This window comes from Eleutherodactylus coqui, chromosome 11, assembly GCF_035609145.1.
Source record: "Eleutherodactylus coqui strain aEleCoq1 chromosome 11, aEleCoq1.hap1, whole genome shotgun sequence".
In the NCBI taxonomy this organism is placed as follows: Eukaryota; Metazoa; Chordata; class Amphibia; order Anura; family Eleutherodactylidae; genus Eleutherodactylus; species Eleutherodactylus coqui.
In genome coordinates this window covers 36,331,944-36,354,371 of record NC_089847.1, presented here as the reverse complement: position 1 = coordinate 36,354,371, position 22,428 = coordinate 36,331,944, and the positions used below count along the sequence as shown (strand labels likewise).

Sequence of the window (22,428 nt, the reverse complement as noted above, 5' to 3'; positions counted from 1 at the left end):
ATACTAAGTAGTTATATGTATTATGGGGACAGTTATCAATGTCTCCAGCATCTGCAGTCGATGGAGAACACCATAATAGCCTTTTCCAGTTGTCTCAACTACTCCTTAGTGATCTTGGTTCTGAAAGGGAACTGGTCACCAACTACGTTATGGGGCTCTAAGATGAGGTAATGGGGAGAGCGGGGAGCTGTGTCTGATACTTAGTGGGTGCTCCGTTCCTGCACAGTGTCCCCGTGAAGTTGGCACACGGCTGTCTGAAAAGTCATGCTTTTCTATAGAGATGAATGGGAGAGCACCTGCACAGAGACGGCTGAAAAGAGCCCTCCTGCATACGCATGCCAACTTCATGGGGACACAGCGCATTAATGGAGCACCGGTAAGTATTAAACACAGCTTCCTGGAGTCTCCATTCCCTTCCCTTTGGGGGGCTCAAAGGTGATGACTCGTTCCCTTTAAAACAATCTCTGAATAAGCAATCCACTGTGGATTGTGCCTGCTGAGGATGAAGGATGGTCTGAACATGTCCCGTGTCATGCAAGCTCATAGTAAGTGCAATCTCATATGTCTGCCTCTCTATAACATTAACCCGATGTAGTAACAAGCTCATATTGCTCCATGTAGTAAATCCCGTGTACCAACAAATGGAGGAACCACATCTGAAAACCAGCGCTGAAAACAGTGCAGACTGCTTGCCTCAAGGAACATGTAAGTGCCCAGTGTGCTTTAGAAGTACTGTTGTAGCAATGGGATGCCCATCAGTTGTAACAGACTGTGAATGTTATATGAAGGTTACAGTAAATACTATATGGACCATAGGCAAAGACAATAGAGTGTCATTAAACCACTCCTTCACAGTTACATATTAAACTAGTTATGACTGATCACATGATAGTGACATCCATCACAGGTCCTGTCAGCACACGAGGTGTCATTTATTGGAGTCTCCACACAGGTGTGCAGCTCTCTCACAACCAGCTACAAACTTCTAGACTGACTACTGCTGTATCCATAGCAACTGAGGCAGCAGGGGTTTGTGGGGGATGTAGGCCACCCATCATCCCTCATTCAGTGCAGAAGGATAAAGGACCTGTGATCACATCATGCGATCACAGGTGCTGTCAGCACAGGGCTGCTGTCAGGCTCTGCATGTAACTCACGCAGCATGCATGGACTCACAAACAAGTGGTCGTTAGCACTTTGATTAAAAGGGTTGTTCAGTTGTAAACTGTTGATTGCCTATCTTCAGAATAGGTCATCACCCAGGACCCTCACCAATCAGCAGTTCTTTGGACGAGTGTGTTTGTACACAGGGCGGATTTGTACAGGAAGTAGACAGCTCTGTTCCTAATACAGTGGCCAGCCTTGGTATTACAGGCAAAGTTTTCATTGAAGTGAATAGGAACTTGGCCTGCAATACCAATCACGGCCACTACAGTGGGAACTGAGCTGTCTAGTTCCTGAACAAATAAGCTCCATGCATGAGTGCAGTAGCCCAAAGAGCAACTGATTGGTGGGGGTCCTAGATGACGCATCCCTGCTTATCTACTATTGATAACCTATCCTGAGGAAAGTCAATCAAGAGTTTACAACTGAACCGCTTTAAGACCAGAGTGTTTCGTTCCTAAAGGACCAGACACTTTTTAAGCAATTTTTTATGCATGTGGTGGTTTCATGGCCCCACTTTTTTTTTCTTGGGCTGCCAAAATTCTCCGTACTTTGTTTTTTGGGACATACGAGGTTTTTTTAACATCTTTTTTTTTACTGATTTTTCTTTTGTTTTATTAGGGGTAATGTATACAAGAAGTAAAAAAAAAGAGGTTCTTTAAAATGCATAGTTTTTACTTATGCATATTTATGACAAAGTGAAAACACAACGTTAGAAATCTTTAAATTTTTTTTCCTGAAAAAATTACATATTGCATTGACATAAGTATTCAGACCCATTAAATTTAGTTCTGGGGGCTTCCCATTTCTCTTGATCATCTTTAAGAGGTTTCTACACCATGATTTGAGTCACCTGTGGTAAATTTAGTTGTTTGGACATCATTTTAAAAGACACACCCGTTTCTATATAAGGTCTCACCGCTCACAATGCATATCAGAGCCAAAATCAAGCCATGAGGAGGAAAGAACTGCCTGTAGAGCTCAGAAGCAGGATTGTGTGGAGGTAAAGATTTGGAGAAGCTACAACAAATTTCTGCTGCACTGAAAGTTCCCAAGAGCTCAGCGGTCTCCATAATTGGAAGAAGTTTGGAACAACCAGGACTCTTCCTACAGCTGCCGACCCACCAAACTAAGTAATTAGGGAAGAAGAGCCTTAGTAAGAGAGGAGATCCAAGAACCCAATGGTCACTCTGGCTGACCGTCAAAGATCCTGTGTGCAGATTGGAGAAACTTCCAGAAAGCCAACCATCACCGCAGCCTCCGCCAATCTGGGTATAATGGCAGAGTGACCAGAAAGAAGCCTCTCCTCAGTAAAAGAGACATGAAAGCCTGTCTGCAGTTTACCAGAAAGCACCTAAAGGACTCTCAGACTGTGAGAAACAAGATTCTCTGGTCTGATGAAACCAAGATTAAACTTTTTGGTCTCAATTCTAAGCATTATGTCTGGTGGAAACCAGGCGCCGCTCATAACCTGCCCAATACCATCCCTACAGTTAGGCCTGGTGGTGGAGCATCATGCTGGAGGAAAGGGAGACCGGTCAGGGTGGATGGAAAGCTGAATGGAGCAAAGTGCAGAGATATTCTTTATGAAAACCTGATGCAGAGTGCAGATGGAGCAGAAGGATCACCTTCCAACAAAAAAAAACACAGGAGCGGGGACAACTCTGTGAATGTCCTTGAGTGGCCCAACCAGGGTTCTGACTTGTACCCAATCCACCATCTCTAGAGAAACCTGAAAATGGCTCAACAGATGACAACCTGACAGAGCTTGAGAGGATCTGTAGGGAAGATTGGCATGGTAGCATCATACCCAAGAAGATTGGAGGCTGTAATCGCTGCCAAAGGTGCTTTAACTAAATACCGAGCGCATGATCTAAATACTTAAGTCAATGCAAAATATTAGTATTTCGTTTTTAAAAAGCGCATAAAATTTTTTAACATTCTGTTGTCACTTTGTCATTATGGGGTACCGACTGCAGAATGAGGGGGAAAACTGGATTTCTCTTTACATTTGCACAAGGCCACAACATAACAAAATGTAAAAAAATGAAAGGGTCGGAAGACGTTCTGAATGCATTGCAAGGTATTGTGGGGTCATAAGAGGGTTTCGGTTGGGTAATTTGTGGCATCACAACTTTCCTGTGACATGACAACTAGTGTCAGGTGAGCTAAGGGGCAGACATACCATTGTTATCGTATGCTGTACTTTCACAGGGGGCGCTGTTGTCGGCGCCCACCTCTGCACTCAGCCAAGCCTGCAATGTTTATAGGGTGGTCCGGACGATAGTTACTACTTGGGAACATCCCCATACTCCCTCGGTACACATCTCTGCAGCACTTTCTAGGCTGCCAGCCATCATAAGTGACACTAATCTTGGCAGATGACATCATTATCTTGTGGCAATAAGTAAGCACTATTATAATAACTTGTACGCTTTGTGACTTGCAGTGGATCCAGAAGCTGTTACCGTCGAGCAGCAGGCCAGCACTGTTTTCCAGATTAACCAAGGAAAGAAAACAATAGATATTTACTGGCTCTTTGATGATGGAGGTATATAGAGTATATAGGGCCAGTAAAAAGGCCTGTGATTATTACCTTATTAACCCCTTCCAGTACAAGAAAGTATACATATGTCCTGGGTTGGAAGGGATTCTCACAAAATGAATGACATACCATCCACAGCAGGAGCTTGCCTCTCGCTGAATCAATGAGAACACTGATCCCCACCATTAACCCCTTACATGCCATGATCAATGTTGATTGCAGCATGTATGGCCTTAATATAGCAAGGCAGCTCCCTTTGTGATGTCATTGGCTCTCTGCCATAAAATAGCGGAGGGTCAATGGGTTGCATGCGACTAACACAGTTCTCCAGGTTTGCCATTTCTTTTAATGTAGAAGAATAGCGATAATACACAGCAGTGCAGAAGTGCTGCAGTGTATCATCTGAGTGATCATAAGATCACAAGTTCAAGTTGAGTAAAGGGTCATAAAAAAGTGAAACAACATAAAAAGATTTACTCATACAATAAATTGAAAACACTTTTTATCCCACACAGCAAACACTTAAAAAAAAAAAGTTGGAAAAATCGAGACAAAAAACTGAAAATTGATCAAAAAATAATATGTACCCCAAAATGGTACCAATAAAAACAGCTTGTCACACAAAAAACAAACAAGCCCTCACACCTCTTCATCCATAGAAAAATTATGCGTCTTTGAATGCAGCAATGTAAAAATAAAATTTTTAAAAAATAAGGGTTCTATTGTAAAACAAAAGTGAAAAAAAAATCTCTATATATAATTTTGGTATCGTTGTAAGGGCTCAAACACACAATCATATGCGTAAAATGCTGCGTGAGTCTCTTCCTTTGGGTGCATTCAGACGACCGTATATCGGACCCCCTCTCCGCCCCTCTGCGCTACTTGCAATGAGAGCAGGTGGGACGGGGCGGGGCTAAGTTTCATGAATTTGCTCCGCCCCCGCCCCGCCTCTCCTCATTGAAAATAGTGCGGGGGGGGGGGTGGAGAGGAGGCAGAGAGGGGGCGGGAGCTCAGAGCACTGCTCCTGGCTCTTCCATCCTCCTCCCCCTGCAGAGAGAGACGCCGTATATCGGCCGGCGTGAATACCCGGCCGATATACGGTTGTCTGAATGCACCCTTAATCTGAGGATAAAGCAGTGCTTTAGCAGTTTGTGCTAGGGCCCATAAGCCAGCAGAGAGCCGGCTACCGCCGCGCCTGGCAGTGAGTATCTCACATTCATGGTCATGTGCAGCATATCTTGTTTCTTTCTTTTTTTACCAAAAAATCCCTGCTGTGTTTCATAGCGGGGTTGCGTATGTATTGTCACCCATAAGCGATGTATTGCGTATGGACAGCATTGCATACGCTGCCCATTCAAAAGTATCAGGCTCTCACTTCATAATGCGCAGTGAAATAGTGCACGCTGCTATCTTTTTCACATGGGTATCTCCAAGCAGTGTTTATACGCTAATGTGAATCGATCAATGAAAATCCACTTACTTTCATTGACTCCATTCACCGTGTATCACGCGACCATGCATCGTGCGCGTAATACGTGATGAAAACACAATCATGTAAATGAGCCCTTATTGTACTGACCCACAGAAAATGTTATCCTGTCAGTTATACCGTATAGTGAATGTTATTTTACAAATTGGCAGAATTGATGTTTTTTCACCCTGCCCTCCAAAATATCAAATATCAAAAGTTGTACAATGCATTATATATACCCCAAACTGGTACCAATAAAAACTACAGCTCGCTACATAGTGAGCTGTATGGTTATGTTGATGGGAAATGTGGCGATGAAAATCCTAAAATATTGTCACATCCTGGGGTCCACAGTAGGCCGCACCACTATGGGGTTAAAGGAAAAATTAAATATTCAAAATTAGTCTAAGTCCCGTTACTCTCCGTTATGGCTCTCCTCACCAACCCCTTTTCTATGGCTGGTGTGAACCCAGGGGGTCGCACAAGGCTGAGAGGACTGACCTAGAGGTTAGGCTGCCGCCCCTCCTACAAGGTATAGAGAATGGATAAGTGTAATACGTGGTTTAATAGCCTTCTCTTCCTGGCAGGACTGACTCTACTGATCCCTTACCTGCTGACTCGTAAAAAGAGATGGGAGAAAGTTAAAATCCGAGTTTTTGTGGGAGGACAGATCAACAGGATGGACGAAGAGCGCAAAGCGTGAGAATGTCATATACTGTTTGAGATACATAGCTTTCATATAATAAACTGGAATGGATCACATTCTGAGAAAATCTGCTTTTCAAGAAACTCTATATGCCTGTTGATAAATTGATATTGGAGTTGGAGACGCTGTCATCTGTCCTGACATCTCTGCTTTAGTCTAAGTAGCACCTTTATACTGCACTCTCTGAGGGCAGCATTATGTAGTCGCCGGCTCGCTGACTGCAGTGATCCGTCGTCTTTTGTATGGGTTAATTAGTTTGTCAGAAACTTGTATTTTATCAGTAGCAGCCACACATAGGGGAATACAGGAAGTAGTCCTCTATATTCATGAGCTGCAGGCTAGTCCCACCAACCTCACCCTCCAACCACAGGTTGACAGCTATCTGCATATTACTGTGCACAGGAAAGACAAATAGGAAAAACGAGGCGCTCAGACTGTGGAAATGGCATCAGGTGTATAATAAAGACATAGTGACAAGTCAGACTTACTTACACCAAAAGGGTGAAGACGCTACTTGCGCTAATCACCCTATAAAAATCCTAGCAGGCTCTCACCAAGACCACCAGAAGCTCCAAGGATCAATAAAAACAATTTATTATGCTAGCGCATTTAGGGGGTACATTAAAACATCCCCCTTTTTCAGAAGCAATAATGACATATAATTGAATAAACATAATAAACAGTATGACGCAGCTATAGATAAATCACTAATAGAAACCCACTCTTCCTTCCTTCTCATGTCCGAATCAGCATCGGAAGTGATGTAGTCAAGACCTCCTGGCCAAGTCCAATCAGCATGTCTTCCAACCTGGAACGCAATGCAATCAAACTCACAGGCGGGGCATGTGCCCTGCAACAACCATGAAAGCTGCTGGGAAGGAAGAGAATGCGGCTTGTGTTTCAGCTTCAGATGCATCGCCGCAATGTACAAATGTGGGAGCATGTGGACTATGGCTCATAAATAGGCCCAGTGGAGAAGGGGCACAATCTGCGTTGCCGAATTACATTACTGTGTATAGAGACAGCTATCAATCAGTGGCTGGAGTAGGGGTGGGCGGGGCTAGCCTGCAGCTCATGAATATTGAGGACTACTTCCTATAATCCTCTGTGTGTGTGCTTCTAATGATAAAATGTGAGCCTCACATATACATAAGTCAGACCATTTATTCAAATGAGTCAGTATGTGAACTTACTAGTAAGTTTGGAATCATCATATGTGTTACAGGCAATATGTGAAATGAGGCATTGTAGAGAATGCCTAAAATGGGACAACAAGTTATGAAATTATGAATTCTTCACATTTTCTAGACATTCTATACAATGCCAAAAGGCGGCGTATGAAATACTCCCACCAGCAGTGGACTGGGGGCCCACCTACTCCCAGGCACCCTATTTTTTCCCCTACACCAAAACATATGATTACACTTATTCACACTATCAACCCTCATCATCTTCTTCCAGTGGCCTCCACAATCCAACCCCCATCATCTTCCATTGTCCCCCACAGTACGACCACCATCATCTTCTGCCAATCTCCCACAATCCAACCCTCATCATCTTCTTCCAGTGTCCTCCACAATCCAACCCCCATCATCTTCCAGTGTCCGCCACAGTGCAACCACCATCATCTTCTTCCAATCTCCCACAATCCAACCCCCATCATCTTCTTCTAGTGTCCTCCACAATCCAACCCCCATCATCTTCCAGTGTCCTCCACAGTGCGACCAACATCATCTTCTGCCAATCTCCCACAATCCAACCCCCATCATCTTCTTCTAGTGTCCTCCACAATCCAACCCCAATCTTCTTCCAGTGTCCCCCACAATCCAACCCCATCATCCTCATCCAGTATCTCCCACAGTGCAACCACCATCATCTTCCTCCAATCTCCCACAATCCAACCCCCATCATCATTTTCTAATGTTTCGCAATTCAACCCCCATCATCTACTTCCAGTGTCTCCCACAATCCAACCTTCATCATAGTCTTCCGATTTCCCACAATCCAACCTTCATCATCTTGTTCTAGTGTCCAGCAATCCAACCCTGGGACTTATGTCTCCAGAGGTGTTGTATCTGCTCCCAGGGCATGTTATGACTAGAGTCATAACCCATCCAGCTCCTCAGCTGCCCCTGATGCCACCACTTAGAAAATCTGACTTAGTAAAAAAAAAGAGAGACGGAGAAGGACTCACTGACCGACGCCATGGGGCACCAAGGGACTTGTAGACGCAGGCGCTGCGTGCTGCCACTGGGTCAAAACTGAGGAGGGGGGGGGGGGGGGGGGAGGGGAGTAGTTTGTTGCTGTTTTTCAGTAAGAAGTCCGGTACTTTAGTTTTGTATTTCTTGCTACATTTTGTATACATCGTTTTTCAGTAAAGGCCTTTTCATGACTCTTTAGTACTTGTCATGCTATATAATGCCCAGCGAAAGCATAGATAGCTTCTGTAAATAAAACACACATTTCATACTTTACCGAAAAACCTCATTTATTCTATTGATTATCTAGGCATCCTAGACATTGCTTGCTTATTGCCTGTAACACATTTCATGCTTAACTGGCATTCACAGTACAGTGTATATGCATTAATACCATTAACTACGCTTTACTGACAGTTTTTAGCCAAGTGCTACTTTGTTATTTCTGTTGTTTCAGCCTGTTTCTCTTTAATGTCTTACAGGATGATCTCTTTGTTAAGTAAATTCAGAATTGGTTTCCATGAGGTGCATGTTCTACCAGACATCAACCAGAAACCAAGACCTGAACAGTAAGGACACTGCCAACCTGCACAATATTTGTGCCCAAAATGTACAAATAAGTCCGTCACCACAGATTCCACTAGGTGTTGGAATCATTCTGCAGTGACATTGGCTCATCCAGACAGGAAGCGTCTTGAAGCTAGCGTAAATTAGATGGTGATACTCCACCTCTGAAATCCATATCAAAATTGACATCTTTTTGACACGGGTTTTCGCGTGGCTCTGCATGCAGAATCTGCCCAATATCCATAGGTGGAATTCAAAGTGGAAAATCGCATTTCCACATCAAGAAGTGAGATGTCAGATGCGCGCAAAAATGTGCCAAAAAGATGCAGATTTGATATGGATTTCAAAGGCGTAATTCATGTGGAAATGTTCCATGGTGAATTCTGCTGTGTGATCATACCCTAACTCTAACCTGCGGGTCAACTGCAGAAATTCCGCAGCAAATCCGCAGCATTTCTGCAACGTGTGAACACTACCTAAGGCCGGCAGCACACGGCCGGATTTAAATTGCGGAATCCGCGATCGTCAGCCACGCGGACGATCCATGGCATTCCACGTCAATTAACAAAAATAGAAAATTTGCATGTCTGCTTACACAAGCGGACAGTGATTGCCATTTGCAGTCACGGAAAAAAATTAGCAGTATGTTCTATTTTTGCCTAGATTCTGCGAGGACGGTTTCCATTGAAGTCAGTGGAAGCCGTCCGACCCGCAGCCTTTCCAGAATGTCAATTCCAGAATTGCTGCGGGTACCCGCGTCATTGCCTAGCGACTGCATGGGAAAAGCAGTGATTCGAAAAAAATCTGTATTGCACATGTTCGATGGCGAGCTGTCTTGATCATCCGCAATACAGATAATTACAGGTACACAACGGCCGAGCACAAGGTCGGATTCCGCTGCGAGCTCCCGCATGCGGAATCCGACCCGTTCCTGTCCAGCCGGCCTCAGTCAGGCACTATGGAATGGTAGTGGTAATAGTGTGACAGTATTATTTTGGCCTCATATGGTAGTATTATTGGCAACCGCAGATGTTTATTGCCTTTTGTTCAGTTAAGGTCCTTTTACACGCAAATATATTCTTTCAAACGAATGAAAGATTGAAAGATTTAGGCTCAATGTCCACGGGCGTATTTGATTTGCAGAATCCGCGAGGGTGCAGATCTGCAGTTCCAGCCTCCATAGGGAAGTATGGGGCGTTTGCAGCTCAATTAACACATGCAGATTGGATTTGTGGATGCCATGTGTGGAATAGAAATCGCAGCATGCTCCATTTTACCATGGATGGGCTCCAATAATCTCTATGGAAGTGAGCGATCCACAATGCATCTGCAATTCAATTGTTGATGCATTGCAGATTTGTAGGCAAATACCTCTCTGGTTACTTGGAGACCAAGCTGGGAGGTGGGAAAAAGAGGGAAGACAATCACTTTGGCCTTGTGATTTTTAATTTTTTTTCTGCACGGACGATCCGCACTACATCTGCATACATCCGCACGGAAAAAAAACACATATGCCTTGGTGCTCGTCCCTGTGCTCACTTAAGACTCCAGCAACACCTTCTAAAACTTCTAAGCCCCATTTACACTTAACGATTATTGCTCAAAATTCCCTCAAACAATGTCTTTTTAGCGATAATCGTTGCGTGTAAATGCTACCTTCGTTTGCTTTTTGGCTGAACGATGACTTTTAGTTGAGTTTAAAATCCATCTTTGGATGGAAAGCTGATAGCAGGGACCACACGCTGTGGAGTGATTCTCCACGGAAGCGCTGATAACATTGTATTCAGCTGCAATCCAGCACCAGAACAAAGGGCTGTATAGCGATAACAGACCACCTGCTGTTATCTGCATACAGTGAAGGGAGCCTCATTTACATGCAAATGAAGCTAATAAGCTACTAATAGGCATTAGGCCCATTAGCAGCTTATGCAAAATGATCGCTCAAACTGTCATTCTCCCTACCTTTTGAACGAATTTTGAGCAATCATCTTTGCATGTAAATGGGCTTTAGTTTGCAGTATTTTCTCCACGCCTGTCTAAAACTTTTTCGCAGTCCTGTACGTAACACACAAGTGAACTATGACTATTTGCTGACAGTGTGAAGCGGTTTGAAGATCTCATTGCTCCGTATATGTTGAACGATGGCTTCAAGGATGAGCTCCTGGTAAATGAGATGAGACGCGACTGTCCGTGGAAGATATCGGATGAGGAACTCAAGAGAAACAGGGCCAAGGTATGAATCCACAGTGTGTGCGGGCAGCGCCATACAAAATGCCTCCTGCAGGATGTTCTTGTGGACATTTTAGGGAAAGGATTAAAGGTCGTGTCACACAAAGTATAAACACTGCTGGGGGCCGCAGCGGACCTGTGTGCAGAATACAGTAGTAGCAATATGAATAAGTCTTTGTCCACAAGCTGCAGAAAAGAATTTGTGCAAAATCTGCAAAAGTCGCCTGGTACAAAGTCCCAGTTGCATTTAAATGACTTGCAAACTAATTTGTACGGCGATCCCCTCTGTGAATGAGATCTCAGCAAACAACTAATGAACAATCATCGTAAAAGCAAACAAACGCCTGTCATTCGGGAGTTTCAGTATCTTTTTTTGAGCAATGATAGTTTCTTTGTGTTTAGGCTCCGTTTTGTTTGGAGGGGGGGGGGGGAGATTGGGGGGCAGGGGTTTTACCACATAGTATAAAACTGCCATCTGACAAACGTTTTTCTGCTCTTATTAGAACAATGCCCGTTGCCAGAAAAGGTAAATGTCCCAGCGCTCTACACATGGCCTGGCTGGACACCCTGTCACAGGACCTGAGACCACCAGTTCTACTAGTCAGAGGAAACCAGAAGAATGTCCTAACAATGTACTGCCAGTAAGAAGTGCTCCATTACCAAACACTATCAAAGCAGATCAAGGCTGCTGGAAGATGCGAGCTAACAGCAAACTTCTCACTGGCTACATCATCTAACGGCTTGTATAGTATTTGTCCCTGTGCCGGCACACTGCATTATTGGCATTCCCACAAGTTAATATTGTCTTTAGAAGGTTACATTGTGCATCCATGATGAGAAAATAAAAAGATATAAAATATACACTACCGTTCAAAAGTTTGGGGTCACCCAAACAATTTTGTGTTTTCCATGAAAAGTCACACTTATTCACCACCATGCGTTGTGAAATGAATAGAAAATAGAGTCAAGACATTGACAAGGTTAGAAATAATGATTTGTATTTGAAATGACATTGTTTTTACATCAAACTTTGCTTTCGTCAAAGAATCCTCCTTTTGCAGCAATTACAGCATTGCACACCTTTGACATTCTAGCTGTTAATTTGTTGAGGTAAGCTTGAGAAATTGCACCCCACGCTTCTAGAAGCATCTCCCACAAGTTGGATTGGTTGGATGGGCACTTCTGGCGTACCATACGGTCAAGCTGCTCCCACAACAGCTCAATGGGGTTCAGATCTGATGATTGCGCTGGCCACTCCATTACCGATAGAATACCAGCTGCCTGCTTCTGCTGTAAATAGTTCTTGCACAATTTGGAGGTGTGTTTAGGGTCATTGTCCTGTTGTAGGATGAAATTGGTTCCAATCAAGCGCTGTCCACTGGGTATGGCATGGCGTTGCAAAATGGAGTGATAGCCTTCCTTATTCAGAATCCCTTTTACCCTGTACAAATCTCCCACCTTACCAGCACCAAAGCAACCCCAGACCATCACATTACCTCCACCATGCTTAACAGATGGCGTCAGGCATTCTTCCAGCATCTTTTCATTTGTTCTGCGTCTCACAAACGTTCTTCTTTGTGATCCAAACACCTCAAACTTGGATTCATCCGTCCACAACACTTTTTTCCAGTCTTCCTCTGTCCAATGTCTGTGTTCTTTTGCCCATCTTAATCTTTTTCTTTTATTGGCCAGTCTCAGATATGGCTTTTTCTTTGCCACTCTGCCCTGAAGCCCAAAATCCCGCAGCCGCCTCTTCACTGTAGATGTTGACACTGGTGTTTTGCGGGTACTATTTAATGAAGATGCCAGTTGGGTACCTGTGAGGCGTCTGTTTCTCAAACTAGAGACTCTAATGTGCTTATCTTTTTGCTTAGTTGTGCAACGCGGCCTCCCACTTCTTTTTCTACTCTGGTTAGAGCCTGTTTGTGCTGTCCTCTGAAGGGAGTAGTACACACCGTTGTAGGAAATCTTCAATTTCTTAGCAATTTCTCGCATGGAATAGCCTTCATTTCTAAGAACAAGAATAGACTGTCGAGTTTCAGATGAAAGTTCTCTTTTTCTGGCCATTTTGAGCGTTTAATTGACCCCACAAATGTGATGCTCCAGAAACTCACTCTGCTCACAGGAAGGTCAGTTTTGTAGCTTCTGTAACGAGCTAGACTGTTTTCAGATGTGTGAACATGATTGCACAAGGGTTTTCTAATCATCAATTAGCCTTCTGAGCCAATGAGCAAACACATTGTACCATTAGAACACTGGAGTGATAGTTGCTGGAAATGGGCCTCTATACACCTTTGTAGATATTGCACAAAAAAACAGACATTTGCAGCTAGAATAGTCATTTACCACATTAGCAATGTATAGAGTGCATTTGTTTAAAGTTTGGACTAGTTTAAAGTTATCTTCATTGAAAAGTACAGTGCTTTTCCTTCAAAAATAAGGACATTTCAATGTGACCCCAAACTTTTGAACGGTAGTGTATACAGAATATAAAAAAGTATAAAGAAAACTAAATGATATATAGTAATATGTATATTACAAAATAAGTAATATATAACATAGTAATGATATGTATATTAAAAGAACACTAACCATAAAAAACTAATAAAACATGCAATAATAAATCCTCTTTTATCAAATCAATCTTCTTATACTAATGTCTATTAGTATTTACTAGTACATTCAGTATATTATACATGTATAGCATACTATTCTTAAAATGTTTCTCATTTTGCTGAACAAGCTGTCATGTGTGCACATGAGCAGTAACACTCTTTCTGGACAATTACATGACTTGAATATGACAATTTTGACCAGTTTTCACCTCTGCAGGCTTTATATTTAATGGGCAGATTTTCCTGAGGGTTCAGACTTGGCTGCTATGGAGTTTTCCCATACACCGCACACACAGAAATGATTAGATCCTGCTCACCTATCCCCTTTTCTGACACACACAGAAGCAGCAGAACATAGAGGACATTATACAGCAGTACCGAGCAGTGTAGATGTGAATTCAGTACTGGGGTAAGATAAAACACTGAAGGAATGTTCACATAGATTTTTTTTACATTAATTCCACCACTAAAACCAAGGCGTAAATCCACACACAGATTTAGATCTGTCAATGGGCAGAATTGAATCTGTGTAAAATTGAAGATTTTGTCTATTGATGGAACGAAATGGAACAGATGCAATTGCTGCATTTTTTTAACATCATTCACAGTGCAGCAAAAATTATGTTATCGTCATTCTGGGGCCAGTATGATTACGCTGATACCAAATTTATTTCTTTTTTCTATGTCATACTACTTAAAAAAAATAGCTTTCACTCGCCATCTTTTGACTCCCATAACTTTTTTATAATTTTTCTATTTATGCAGTTGTGTAAGGGGTTGTTTTTTCAAGGTGACCTGTAGTCTTTATTGGTACTATTTTGGGGTACATATGACTTTTTGATCGCTTTTCATTCAATTTTTTCCTGGAGATGGTGTGACCAAGCCAATCTGGTGTGCAAAACCACCTCCACAGGAATCGGCACATGCGCTGTGCACGGATGAAGCCAGTTCACTTAGCTTCACTGCATATGCGCCAAAACCACTTAAGGGTTCTATGATACTGTGAGTTCAGGTCAACATATTCTCACTTGGGCCAGGACACTTGTCTGTAACACAGGTGTAGGAACATATAATACACTCGTGTGAAAGCGGCCTTTCTCCAGACAATTCACTCAGTCCAAAAGCATTTTTTTAAAAGTTCAATGTCAGTGAGTTTAAATCAAACCTCATATCAGTGACTCGTCCTCCCAAAATCTGGATGATTATTATCAGGTGTGCTTTAAAGTGTGGTCTAATACTGAGCAGTGATGATCCCTGTTGTCTGTGGATATACCAAAAATAGTGTGCAAAAAGACTTGAGACACCTGGCCTTTAAAGATTCCCAGATCTTGCACAATTTGACCACCCAACTACCTACTGTACACGTTAGTCATTATTCCTTTTATATGCCTTTCAGGACTGTACTATGTACAAGCCACATCTAAGGCCAGGCTCACACAAGCTGGTCGGATTCCGCGTGCTGATATCTGCAGCGGGAGACCTGCAAATGATCACAGAAGCGAATTGCGTATGGTAACATAAGCGTGCAGTTTTCCGCGTGGGTATACTGCGTATGACAGCAGATTGTCTACTCAGAAGAATGAATGCACGCACGGAATAAAATCAGAAAACTTCCTAACCTCCTGGAAACGCCCTTTAATCACTCAGGCGACCACTTATACGACATTCTCTTGTGCTGTCATGGTAAGAGCTGCTCTGAGAGCCTTCAGAATGGGATACTGCCCTTTTGGCTTGGCTGGCTTATACTACTTTTTTTGGAAGTAGAATAAAACACTTTAAGAAAACAAGACCCTTATTCTTGTGGAGGAAGAGCCCAGAAGAATAAGCGGAGGTTGCAGACAGTCTGGATGCTGTGTTGCTCTCCAGATTCTGTCCTGCATTGTCTGCCCACAAATTCCTGCTTTCTTTATACGATTTGTTATCTGGTCTCCTATCAACATGCGTACGAATCCTCATACATATGCAATGGTAATTGCTTGTGTACTGCCGATCGACTGCATCCATAGAGATCTATGGAGCCTATAAGCACAGAATCCGCGGTAAACTACAGTTTGCTGGGATTTTTCTAATCCTCGTGGAATCCGCAATTCCTACCCGCAAGTGTGAAAAAAACTTCGACAGTCAATGCCTTTAAACGCCCATGTGTTACCACATATCATACGCATGAACGGCGATCGCGGAATCCGCAATTCAAATCCGCTTGTGTAAGACCGGCCTTACCTAGAGCGACCCTTCCCAATTTGTAATTTTCCCCATCTAACATATATTATTTCAGATTCTAGACATGAGATTTATAAGCTGTTACAATAAATATCCAGATTCGTATGTATGTTCAACTCTGATCAAATGTAATAGATATATGGATTAATAAAAAATATTAATGACGCATTATTTGGCGTTTTCTACTATGCAATACCCTGCATACAACTCAAAGGTATCTGGTAGTGTTTAACGGGAGCCTGTCATCTGCCTAGAACACCATAAACTAACTTATGGTGCTGGTAGGACAGGTGACAGGAAGCTAGGGGATGTATTTTTCATACACACCCACTTCCTGGTTCCCATGCTGTCTGTCCATAAAGTCTGCTCACTGGATGAAAATCTGACTCTTCAGAGTCCAGTGCGCTCTACCATAGACTTGTATAGGAGAGCGTGCACACGGGACTCTGAAAAGAGTCAGATCCAAGGCTTGTGGTATGATAACCAATGGTCCTAGGTTATGCCAGGAAAACACTACAATTCCACGACACTGCCATCACTGGCCTGTTGATGCCCAATGGTGTACCAATGGGACTCAGCTTTGTGCTGTTTACTCCTGATGTGGACTCCGCCATCCATGGGAAAACTGGATTCGTCACTACTTGCAACCTTCTGCCAAGGTCCATTGATGTATTTAATGGACCCATGTGAGACGTTGTTTAGGGTCATCAGAGGTGCCCCCTGTCAATCTACCTCAATTAAACCCTAGTTGATGCAAGGTATGCCCCATGGTCATTGTGAAAATTTGTCTATCTTCCCTACTGTTGTACTGCTGGGTCAGTTGGTCCACCAGATGTACGCCCAACGCTCAACTCTAGGACCAACCACACGTGGCCTGCCACTAGGTGACCATCGGTCGGATGTCTGTCCATGGTTCAACTAGTCTTGGACTATTCTTTATACCGTGGTTTGGAAATGGCCACCAAGTGAAACTGTTTCAGAAATACTGAACCCACACCTCCGGGCACTAGCAATCTGGCCATAGGCAAAGCCACTCAGATTACCACGTTTACCTATGACTGCCCAACGTTGCCTTCAGCTACGCAGAGAGGTCAGCACATTATCTGTGATGCGGCCATCACGTAGTACTGCATTACTGATCACAAGATGTCACACGCCAGCTGTTCCTTTGGCTGCCTGTCCACTGGCGCTTGTTTATTGTGTTACCCGCCATGATAACCTGGTGGCGGCTAACGCAGTGAACTCTTTCCATAATATTGCTATGGAATGCGCAGCCGTGGCGTCCACAAGCGGACAATCATAGCGATTCTCCGCTCGCGGGATCTAAATCGCGTCATGCCAAGATTCACTGCGATTCTCCGCGGTGAGCCTATCTGTCAGATAGGCTCACTGCAGGGAACTGACAGCGGCTCCCCCGTGGCGGAATATCGCTGGCAATATTCCGCAACGGCCGTAGACAGGGGGCCTAATGCACTTTATTCCAGCTCTGGTGGATTTTGTAGGAACATTTACAAAAAAGCAAAGCCTGATGATCTGTGGGAACATAATCATTGTAAGTATAAAGGATGCCCCTGCATATACTTATAAGGAGGAGCTGCAATAAGTACGTGCATGCTTTAACCTGCGTCCATGTGGACTGCAGTAAGAATGTAGTGTGTGCATAGTTTTATAATTCTGCTACATCTCTGTTCCCTGTCCCTGTGAAGAGGAGAAGCCGTCCTTTGGTGCACTCAGCTTCTCCTCTTCACATCACATCCGCTCTGATCTCCCCCAGACTTGATGTACTGTGTCAGTGTCTCAGTGCATCTGACTGTGAGCATTACATCTGATGTGCTAATAAGGAAGACGGAACAATATCTCTGCAGCGCCACCTTTTTTTTTCCTATCGATATTCCATTATTATTAATGAGATAAGTAGGTTAAATGTTTAACTAAAAATCATATATGGTGAAGAGTATTATCAGTATTGTAATAGTTTGAAAAGTTATGCATATATGTGGTAGCTTCTATAGGAGTGGGGAGCCCATAATTTATGCTAACGTTCATATACGATTAAGGGTTAACTAACAGGTGTAAATCTAATGAGATCTCTTCTTAAGGAAGGAAGTAGTGTGATGTAAATGAGGTGATCAAGATCTGGAAAGATCAAAACGCGTCCTCGGGACGTATTTAGTTTCTTTGTTACTATGAGAACAAATTGAACAAAAGCAGAAGAAATTTTATCTCTAATCTATTGAAAAACAGCAGCATTAGTGCAAGCCAATGTTAGACTCTTTATACAAGCCTTATAACAATGACTGGGAATTGTGTTGTTATAAGCCTTGTATAAAGAGTCTAATATTGGCTTTCAGGAATGTTGTCTTCCAATAGGTGGCGCTGCAGATGTATTGTTCCATCATCCTTATTTGCATATTTCCCAGAGGAGCATGCATGGCCTTCTGAGTCTCCTCACTCCCCTTATAGGAAACTATACCTCCTGATCCGATGTGCTGAGACACTGTCACAGTGACATGGTTAGAGTACCAAAGGCCACAGAAAGGCATGCAGTGTTTGAACATGGTGGGGATGTACTGAAATGTTCTCTACACCCAGAGAAAGGTATTTTAAAATATCCTCACATATGACTCACCTAAGGGATCCTTCACAGGAACTTAATGACACAGAGTATTCGATGCGGAATACGCTGTGCCAATCTCCCATGGACTCCCATGTTAGCATAATTGCACAAAATACGTGTGCAATAAAGCTCGCAGCATATTTTATCTTGGCGCATTTTATGCACACATACATGCCAAAGCAGTGCATGGCGACCGGCGTCCAGCAGCAAGTACACAATGTCGTTGTGTGTGACTGTAACATGCGGGCGGCATGCAGCAAACTGCGCTAGTGTAAAGCCGCCCTCACCCTGAGATAACTGGAAGGCACATGACCATAACCAAGGATAGCTAGACCTGCAGTTTTGGATATACCCCATTCATAGGGGTTAACTTTCAGATTTTAGTTTAGCCCCTTAATATTTAGGTATAAGGGTGGACACCCACTGGTGTTATGTTCTCTCTTGCGCTGCGAGAGCAAGTAAAAACAGTTTACCTATATTGGAAAAGTTGTGTGTATGTTTTTGGGATGTGGGGTCTGTAGTCATGCCTCATGTAGAGTAGTAGGTACTATCTACAGGGGAGAAGTAGTGTTGTACCAAGCTGCTCCTTAGGAAATAGAAGATTGGAGAATACGGAGTAGAGGCTGTGTGAACCAAGTACAGACATAAAAGGCAAATTATTGTACATGAAGCTTCAATAATATGTTAAAAGGCAAAATCAACTAAAAAAAGGAAAAAGGAACTGTGTAATTAATCATGGATTTGATTCCATGACCAGAACGCCTTAGTTGCAAACTATTGATGGGCTTATTTTTAGGAAGGTCCATCAATAGTGTGACGCCCAGAATCCCTTCTGATCAGCTGTTTTTAAAACCAGTGTGCTACTACACTGAGCTGATTTCTACAGGAAGCAGACAGCTCCATTCTCACTGCAGTGGCCAGGTTTGATATTACAAGCCAAGTTGACATTGACATGAATAGGAACTTTGCTTGTAATATCAAGCGTGGCCACTGCAGTGGGAACAGAGCTATCTGCTTCCTGCAGAAATCAGCTCAGTGCACAAGCACACTGGTCCAGAAAACAGCTGATTGGCCGTGGACTTCCACTAATCTGCTATGGATGGCCTATCTTCCAGATTTGCTCATCAATAGTTTGCAACTGGGCAACCTCTTTAAATGGAATGTGGGGGAGAGAAATCTGAACCACACTCAGAAAGTGTAAAGTGTGTGTATGAGTTCTTTTTGGGGGGAAGTTCAAAGGGTTAGGACCGGGTTGTGGGTGTGTGGTAACACCTTATTTTTCTTGCACAGGGCCCACATAAACAAAAACTCCAAGAACTGAACTCAAGCGGCCACATTAAGTGGTTAAATAAGAGAAAAATCCGAGCCTTTTACACGGGACTAATTGCTGACGACCTCCGCAGCGGCGCTAATATGCTCATTCAGGTACTGGCTAGCTCCTTCATCTGCAGCTTGGGTAGAAGTGTTGTATTTGTCCACAGCAGCCAATCACAATTTGTCTACTATTTCTCCAGTGCAATTTAAAAAATGAAAACTGACCTTACCGTAGATAAGGGAGCCTTCACACCTGCGCTGGGGATTCCTGCTCCGCTCGGGGAGCAGGAAAGGGGAATCCCCACACCCGGACAGTTCCGTCCCTGGATGCAACCGCACAGCTCCAGTCAGACCCCACTGACTATAATGGGGTCCGCCCGCTTTACGCCCAGCTGCCTGGTTTTGGGATGGAAGAAAAAATCCTGCATGCAGCTTTCGACACAGTTGTGAATCCACCCTTAGGGCTCATGCTCACAGACGGGGTTTTGCTGCAAATCCATAACAGCTTTCTGCCCGCGGGTTCCGTAGCAATGTCCATCCATAGCGTGCAATGCAAAAGTGATTGTTCCACGCACACGAGCGGAAATCAACTGCGATTTTGGAGCGTTTCCGTACGGATGGCTTCCATTGAAGTCAGTGCAAGCCGTCTGATCCGCAGCCTATCAGGAATGCTGCAGACTGTCTTTTGTGAGAGGGACGGGGACAATAAATCACTTAGGCCTCCTGTCCATGGGTGATTTTTTTCACTGCGTTTCCCGCGGCCGTAATCCAGCCGCGGGGAACACTTTCCATAGACTTAGTATGGAAAGCGCAGCCCCGCTGTCCACAAGCGGAGAATCATAGCCATTCTCCGCTCGCGAGATTTAAATCTCAGCATGCTGCGATTTGCCGCAATTTTCCGCGCTGAGCTTATCTGTCAGATAGGCTCAGCGCGAAGAGCCGTCAGCTCTTCGCTGCTCTCTGGCGGCGGCTCCCGCGGCAGACATCTGCCGCGGGATATCGCTATGCCCATGGACAGGTGGCCTTAAAGTAGTTATCTGAGTAATTTTTTAAATGAGTGCCCTCATACGTAAAAATAAGAGTTCCTATATTCGCCTCACCCAGCTCCCCGCAGCTCCGATCCCCGCTGTGACACTTTCTCTACAGGCAGCGTGTGCCCAGGAAGTCACACGCTGCAACCAATCATAGACCTTGGGTGCTTGAAGGCTGAGGTCTGTATCTACCTGCAGCATGCTGTGGCATCCCGTAAGAAGGTGACTGGAGCCTGTCAGCACAGACTTGGCCTAGAGAATAAAGCTACAGGGGGTCGGGGGAGGTTAGTATAGGGCAGTGATGGTGAACCTTTTAGAGACTGAGTGCCCAAATTGCATCCCAAAATCCATTTATTGATCACAAAGTGCCAACACATCTGGGGCGGGGCTTATCACAACATCTGATTTTACCTCAATCATTATAAAAAGGACAGGGCTGTTTCAAAATATACAAGGTGCAGATTTTGACTGCTTTTTGGATGCAGAAATGCAGCTTTCTTACAGCATCTTCTCCTGGTTCCTCCAGTCCCCCGGGTCAAGTCACCTCCAGCCGGACGGATTCTCTTCTTCTGCCACTACTGTTCTTGCTCTTTTTCGTCCATTTGCTACAGTTCACTTTCTGCAGGTCAGTGTACCCAGTCACTAGTGATGTAGGGTTCACTGCGTAGCAGGAAATGCGGAATCCTCGGCAGCCTGCTTTAGCACGCAGGTGCGGGGTCCCTGCCGTTAGTGCTCATATGCACATGTGCAGTCGTGGCAATAGCCTGGGCGAACAAGCAGGCTGCCAAGGATTTGGCATTCCCTGCTAGGCAGTGTACACTACGTCACTAGTGACCTGGTGAACTGACCTGCAGGAAGCAGAATGCTGAGAATGGACACTACATCACAGGACATAGAAGAATCCACTGGCTGGAGGTGAGGTGACCCGAGGGCCTGGAGGAGCCAGGAAAAGATCAGTGGGCTGAAGATGCGGTAAGAAGACTGATGGGGGAGGAATACGGAAGTCTAGAATATTTTTTTTCTAATGACAGAACCCCTTTAAGAAAGAATCTATCTAAAACAAAGGGTCATAATGTTTGCTTGACTGGCTTGTGACTTCTTCAGGTATCTGGCCAATATTTGAAGATGAGCCAACACAGACTGACAAATATTAAGATGAGTCAGCACGATGAACAATAGAATGTCTATGAGCACATGAGCGTGTAGACCATTTTTGTAAATAGTATATAAGATGGGCTGAGAGTATATGGGCAGGAGGCTCGCCTATGGATCTGATGAGATGCCTGGGACCTTTACCCTGATTTGATGTGACTCCTGCCTCGATAGAAATCAAGGGCTTTATTTACAATGGGCTCTGGGTCTCTAGAGCGATGGCAGTATTTTAGGGCCGCTATAGACCAGACATGGAAGGGACCATTTTATTTGTAATACTTCTGTCTGCTTTATTGTCCTGTGTCTTGTGTCATTGGGTCCCAAAATCAATACTTCCACTATAAGGGGGTATTCCAGGCTAATGCTATGGATGAGATGTCCTCGGGATGGGTTATCATTGGTTGACCAGCTGAGGTCCACCTCTTCAATTTGCCGCTGATCAGCTGATTGCATTTCTAGCCTTGACTACCAATGACTATATCCAGCCCCGCTGTACTGACAGTGAGCCAGAGGATAAACTAATGTAGCGGGGATTCTGAGCGGTGGATCCCCGCTGGTCGACTGTTGATGGCCTATCCTGAGAAAAGGTCATCAATTAT

The 22,428-nt window shown here is 44.0% G+C and overlaps 1 protein-coding gene across 1 annotated transcript; it reads left to right on the top strand.

Moving 5' to 3' along the window:
* The first annotated feature begins 482 nt into the window (after window positions 1–482).
* Window positions 483–21,856, top strand: LOC136581701 (solute carrier family 12 member 3-like). Its single transcript, XM_066582325.1, has 8 exons — window positions 483–545; window positions 622–705; window positions 3,614–3,715; window positions 5,768–5,879; window positions 8,567–8,653; window positions 10,749–10,884; window positions 19,623–19,757; window positions 21,782–21,856. The coding sequence occupies exons 1-8, from the start codon at window positions 503–505 to the stop codon at window positions 21,854–21,856; spliced, it is 774 nt and encodes a 257-aa protein (XP_066438422.1). The 5' UTR covers window positions 483–502.
* Window positions 21,857–22,428: the final 572 nt, after the last annotated feature.

Coding starts and splice junctions, on each gene's coding strand:
- LOC136581701 (XM_066582325.1), top strand. CDS start 503: ATGAAGGATGGTCTGAACATGTCCCGTGTCATGCAAGCTCATA. Junction 706..3,613: donor CTGCTTGCCTCAAGGAACAT/GTAAGTGCCCAG, acceptor TGTGACTTGCAG/TGGATCCAGAAGCTGTTACC. Junction 19,758..21,781: donor GCGCTAATATGCTCATTCAG/GTACTGGCTAGC, acceptor TGACTTCTTCAG/GTATCTGGCCAATATTTGAA.